At 34.4% G+C, this 7080-nt stretch overlaps 1 protein-coding gene across 1 annotated transcript; it reads right to left on the bottom strand.

The window, feature by feature from the left end:
* Positions 1–6331: 6331 nt before the first annotated feature.
* Positions 6332–6853, bottom strand: LOC150035168 (uncharacterized). The gene has a single exon (XM_090315256.1). The coding sequence runs from the start codon at positions 6851–6853 to the stop codon at positions 6332–6334; it is 522 nt and encodes a 173-aa protein (XP_090171382.1).
* Between the last annotated feature and the right edge of the window lie 227 nt (positions 6854–7080).

Below are 7080 nucleotides of genomic sequence, written 5' to 3'. Positions count from 1 at the left end.
ATTTATTTAAATCATATGTGAAATGCCCATTAAAATATGTTAAATATTGTATTCGCTTTTGTTAATTTTCTGAAATTGTTGTACAAATCATGCCCATCAATATTATGCCCATTAAAATCTTATCTGAAATTTTAAATATTTCAAAGATGTTGAATAAATGAAAGGCCTATATTAATCTAAAAAACATAAAATAAATCTTTAAACCTCCAATTTGGTACTTAACGCATTTAATATTTTAAAAACGTTTAAAGAATCTACTAGACTTAAAATTGAATTTTGTGTCTAATAGAAAATTTAACTTTAAATTTTATGTCCAATAGGCTTGTAAATTTTAGAAGATGTTGAATAGATGAAAGGTCTATATTAGATACAAAATTGAAAGCTTGGAGACAACCTAAATAAAACATTTGAAAGTTGTTAAGACAATTTAAGCGGTCTAGGGACCTATGTATTTATTTTGCCTTAAGAAATGAAAATTATGGAACTCAATGCTTAATAATACTTTGTACTTTGTCCTCTAATACAGGTTATTGTTTTGGATTACAAGTTCGTCAGAAAATATTTATTTTTAAGGATGAATAAAGAATGGATTAAATTAAGGAATAAGTTATCAGTGGAGTATAGAGAAGGAGTATCACAGTTCTTAGATATGGCAAGGTTTCATGTTAATGATTCCGGACGAATAAGATGTCCATGCAAGAATTATATGAATTCAATTTGGGAAAAGATAGATATTGTGGAACGACATCTATTATCATATGGAATCTCATATTGTGAATGAGTATATCATAGAGAGCAAATTTATCTAGAAGTCATACAAGTCATTCAATACAGGATGTTGAAGTAGATAATATAATAATGTTGTCGAAGAAAATGAGATGTTGAATCTTATAAACGATTTACAAGTTCCAATTGAAAACGAAAATGCAAATGAAGGAAGGATTGAGAATAATGAAATGTCCTTTAATGGTCAAGAAAGAGATACCACAAACTTATTCGAGGATTTAATGACCGAAGCACGTAATGAATTATATCCTGGGTGTTCGCAATTTTCGTCTTTAAACTTTTTAGTGAAGTTGATGCATATCAAAGTTCTAAACAGCTGGAGTAACAAATCGTTTGACATGTTGTGGGAATAGTTAAAAACAGCGTTTCCAGCTGGCACCTCTATACCTACTTCATTTTATGAAGCCAAATGAAAATTGCATGATTTAGGCCTAGGTTATGAGTCTATTCATGCGTGCAAATATGATTGTGTATTGTATTGAAAAGAGTTTGCAGATTTGCAACAATGCCCTGTTTGTGATGAATCTCAGTACAAAGTTAATGATGACAAGGGTAAAAAAATACTACATAAGGTATTGCGTCATTTTCCATTGATACCGAGATTAAAACGATTGTTTGCATCAAAAGAAGGTGCTTCTGACATGAGATGACATAAAGATAAGGGAGTTGAAACGGAGGACGTATTGCGACATGCAGCTGATGCAGATGGATGGAAATATTTTGATCATGAATTCCCTCATTTCTCTTTAGATCCTCGAAATGTTCGTTTGGGATTAGCTTCAAATGGCTTCAATCCATTTGGAAATATGAATACTTCTTATAGTATGTGGCCTGTGGTGATAATTTCTTATAACTTGCCACCTTGGAAATGCATGAAGGAAACAAACTTCTTCATGTCTTTGCTCATACCTAGTCCAAAATCTCCTAGAAAGGAAATTGATGTTTACTTGCAACTGTTGATTGAAGAGTTGAAAGAGTTGTGGACAATTGGTGTGCAAACTTATGATTCTATTGCTGGTGAGTTTTCCAACTATATGCTACCTTATTATGGACGATTAATGACTTCCCTGCGTACGGTGACTTATCTGGGTGGAGTACAAAAGATTATCAAGCATGTCCAATATGCAAAGAAGATAACTCGTCCTTCAAGATAATAGGGAAAATATCATTTATGAGACATCGACGTTATCTTTCGAAGAATCATAATTGGCGTCGAAGTAGACAACATGATGGAAAAGTTGAACGTATACCTCCACCAATCATGATGAATGGAGAAGAGATATTACAACAAATAAATACGCTAAACTTTTCTATGCTTAGCAAACATCCATCGAAGCAAGATGAAAAAGAAAGTGAATTCTACACTGGATTAAAAAAAGTATTTTTTTTCCAACTTCCATATTGGTCTAGACTATTGTTACAATATAAATTGGAGTATGCATATTGAAAAAAATATATGCGACAATTTGGTGGGCACATTGTTAAATATTGAAGGAAAGACAAAGGATACAACGAACGCTCGATTAGACTTATAAGATTTGAAGATAAGAAAAGACCTACACTTGACACAGGTCGAGAACAGATTTGTAAAACCACACGCAGCATACACATTAACAAATGGTGAACAAATTTCGTTTTGTACGTATTTGAAATCAGTTAAATTCCCTGATGGATTCGTATCTAACATATCACGATGTGTCAATGACAAAGATGGAAAAATATCGGGGCTGAAAACACACGACTGTCATGTATTGCTTCACAGACTAATCCCTATTAGTATTCGAGCATACCTACCGAAGAACGTATCCACTGCTATTGTTGAGTTGTGTACATTCTTTTGCGACTTATGTGCAAAGACAATATGTGTAAGTGATTTGAACAGACTACAAGCAGACATCATAGTCATACTTTGTAAATTGGAAAGAATATTCCCATCTGCTTTTTCGATATAATGGTACACCTTGCAGTTCATCTACCATATGAAACCAAAGTGGTGGGTCTAGTTAGTTACAGTTGGATGTATCCTATTGAAAGAAGTTTACGAACATTAAAACAATTTGTACGGAACAAAGCACGTCTCAAGGGGTCTATAACGGAAGCATATGCAATGAATGAATCATGGAACTTCTGCTCACGATATCTAAGTAGGATTGAAACGAGATTCAATAGAGATGAACGAAATGATGATAACATTCCCGATCATGAGATATTTGGTGAATTTGAATTATTTAGGTAGAGGGTACGACCATTAGGGGCGTCAACTTTACGAACGCTATCAGTAGAGGAAAAGCGTATTGCACATTGGTACATTCTCAACAATTGTAAAGAAATAACAGACTATTGCAAGTATGTTTCAAACTTTTTCCTATTCTAAATTCTAGGGTATCTCCTTTGATATAACATTTAAATGATCAATTTTGTAGGCAACATTTGAGGTTAATTCGTCGTGAAGCTCAAAGCGCCTCTGACTTATATATAAAACATTAACACAAATTTTTCGATTGGTTCAAATCTCAAGTATACATAGTCATTTTGTAGGCAACAATTGAGGGATGATTCATTTTTAATGTATAAGTAATTATCAGGTTCTACAACGGTGCGAGAAAGAAGATATCTACGATGATGAGTAATGATATATCTACTCAATTCTCTTTTTCTCTAGTTTACACGTATTTATTGTTAATTTAATATTGTTTTCTCTTTTTTGTGTTTGTATAGATACAATGTCAACCCCTAATAGGTAACGGGAGGCTGATGAAGAATTTCAGGAGTTATATCTAGGAAACACGATATCTTCTGTGGGTGATACTTCAGGTTAGTATATTTTGAAATATATTCTGTTAACTGAAATACATCATAAACTGTTTTAAATTTTTATTCTTCAGATAGTAGCTCATCATTCAATTGGAAGAAACGAGAGCATTCGCGGAACATCGAGTTGGAAAGATACGTCCAAAAACATGGGAGAATTACAATCGTGATAAATAAGAGGGAGACGAAACCGATATCTCAACATTCGATATGATTTAGTAATGCGATCGGCGTCGTCGTGAGATCTGTATTTTCAGTACGTTGTCATACTTTTGCTGAGGTACAAACGAGTTCATAGAATTGGCTAAAAGTCAATTATTGGTAAGTAATTATAAGTTTATTCTTTTAAAGTCATGAATATCATCTATGTTAATTCTTCCCTCCCTCTTTTGTAGGCTCATTTCAAACTTAATCTGTCCAATCAACGACTTAACCGTTTTATAGAACATCAAATACAAAACTCCTTCAAAGAATTTAGAGCAGATTTGCACAGACATTACAAAAAATGTAGAGATCCTCAGCAAGCACGTGCCAGTTTGCCTAGTTGGTTTAAAAATAGGCCAAAAGATTGGTACTTTTTGTGCAACCGCTTCGAGAGTAAAGAGTTTCAGGTACAATATTTATAGCGTTTATCATTTGCTGCATTTACTAATACATCACACTATTGACATATTTTTTTTCCTTCAAATGTAGGAAATGTCTGTGACGAATAGGAAGAATAGAGAGAAATTACCGTTCGACAACGTAGGTGGATCAAAGTCATTCCTGCAAATTTAGGCAGAGTTGCAGGAAAAGGAGAGTCGAGAAATAGGACGTGTTGACCTATTTAGGGAAACACACTCTAAAGGTGGCAAGTTTGTGAACGAGACAACTGAAAGTGCATATGTAACATTTTTTTCTTTACTGTCGTGTTTTTTTTTTCACTTTTAACTTTAGTCGCTCGTTCTTACCCATTTAATTATTATGTCTAGCATCAAATGTTGGAATTACAATCAAGCCCCACTGTAGAAGGTTTTCAACCACTAACAGAGGATGAAATCTATGAGACAGTTTTGGGTAGACAACCCGGATATTCAAAAGGTCTAGGTTGGGGCCCTAAACCTAAGTCAAGAAGGAGTACCATCTCATCAAGCTCGTCATCTACTCAAGGAACGGAGGCGGAAATGGTTGAATTGAGAGTCAATTTCCAACAGTCTCAGTCGAGGATTAAGGAACTTGAAGACATTCAGAAAAGAATGCAAGAGGATCATGCAAGATAAATGAAAAAAATGAAAAAAATGATTGAAGACATGGTACAATCACATAAAGGAAACCCATCAAATTAGGTATAATTACTACATTATTTAGTTTTCTAATATGTTTCTATCCTACAGTTATGGTAGCAAAGTTTAGTTATGTCTTAAGTAGCTTTATGATAATTAAAGAATTGTTGGCTATCATGTAGTTATGGTAGTCAAACAACTAGATTTTGATGTGTTTTTTGTTGGCTCTCTCATTTCCTCTTTTTTTGACTTTTTATTCAACTGTATCTCGCTCTCTCCCTATATTTAGGATTACTAGAAACTTTATAGTCACATCTATAAGAGCACATGTATAACTTCATTTGATCAGCTGAAGATTCAATATTAGGCAAAAACAAGGTAGAGCCAGACAGTGAAACTTTAGGCTTCAAAATGATGTCTTTGCTCTGATTTGATTGCAAATATGTGTCATTTAAAGCTTCAACACTCTCATACAAATTATATAAGCATCCCACCATGCCTTGATTTTTCAAAAGCCTAATCACAGTCCCTGAATCTCGCTCTCTCCATGAATCTCACTCTCTTCTTGAATCTCGCTCTCTCCCTGCCTCTCGCTCTCTCCTATACTATTCTTTAAAGTTTAGACATCTGTAAGAACAGTCTTGGATTGCAAAGATGCCCTCAGCAGCTTCACACCCTGATTGACATCCAAAGTAATGACTTTCTTCACCAAAGCACCAACTTCTTCGATATTAAACATGGATACTTTGTAATCCAGTAATTACTCTTCGTTCTTTTAATTGTAATTGATTTTCACAATTAAACTAAACTCGGCCCAATCTTTTACTAAAAGGATTGAGTCAAATACAATATAAAGATATTATTGTGTATCTTTTTGCTAAATGTACAAAATTGAAATAAAAATGTGTTCAGGAGAGTAATACTAGAAATGGTGGACATTGGTTTCACAGTCAAATCATCCATCACCATGTAAGTAACCACATCCTTAACAAACCCTTCTCCCGTATTTCTTTTTGCCTGTGTAGTTGCACTATTTTATGGATTCACAAATTCACAGACTTGGTTCATAACATACGAACAACTCGGACAAAGATATTTAGGATTACTAGAAACTTTATAGTCACATCTATAAGAGCACATGTATAACTTCATTTGATCAGCTGAAGATTCAATATTAGACAAAAGCAAGGTATAGCCAGACAGTGAAAAGGCTTCAAAAGGGTGTCTTTGCTCTGATTTGGTGGTAAAAATGTGTCATTTAAAGCTTCAACACTCTCATACAAATTAGATAAGCATCCCACCATGCCTTGATTATTCAAAAGCCTAATCACAGTCCATGGAGAGAGTGAGCCTAATCACAGTCCATAAATCTCGCTCTCTCCATGAATCTCGCTCTCTCCCTGCCTCTCGCTCTCTCTCTGAATCTCGCTCTCTCCCTGCCTCTCGCTCTCTCCTATACTATTCTTTAAAGTTTAGACATCTGTAAGAATAGTCTTGGATTGCAAAGATGCCCTCAGCAACTTCACACCTTGATTGACATCCAAAGTAATGACTTTCTCCACCAAAGCACCAACTTCTTTGATATTAAACTTGTTCAGGAGAGTAATACTAGAAATGGTAGACATTGGTTTCACGGTCAAATCATCCATCACCATGTAAGTAACCACATCCTTCACAAACCCTCCTCCCACATTTCTTTTTGCCTGTGTAGTTGCACTATTTTGTGGATTCACAAGTTCATAGGCTTGGTTCATAACATACAAACAACTCAGACAAAGATATTTAGGATTACTAGAAACTTTATAGTCACATCTATAAGAGCACATGTATAACTTCATTTGATTAGCTGAAGATTCAATATTAGGCAAATGCAAGGTAGAGCCAGACAGTGAAACTTTAGGCTTCAAAAGGGTGTCTTTGCTCTGATTTGGTTGTAAATATGTGTCATTTAAAGCTTCAACACTCTCATACACATTAGATAAGCATCCTACCATGCCTTGATTTTTCAAAAGCCTAATCACAGTCCATGAATCTCGCTCTCTCCTTGCCTCTTGCTCTCTCCTCTACTATTCTTTAAAGTTTAGACTTTCATCTGCCCCTTATTTCAGCCACATTCATTTTCTCTCTCTCTCAAATATTTGAAATTTTTTTAACAAATTGACAAAATGGTTTGATCAATGATGATGATAATGATGCCACATACCACACACATATACAATTA

Source organism: Benincasa hispida, chromosome 7 (assembly GCF_027475165.1).
Source record: "Benincasa hispida cultivar pf3 chromosome 7, pf3_genome.v1.1, whole genome shotgun sequence".
NCBI lineage: Eukaryota > Viridiplantae > Streptophyta > Magnoliopsida > Cucurbitales > Cucurbitaceae > Benincasa > Benincasa hispida.
Note: the sequence above shows the minus strand (reverse complement) of the source record. Positions and strands in the feature narration are given on the sequence as shown.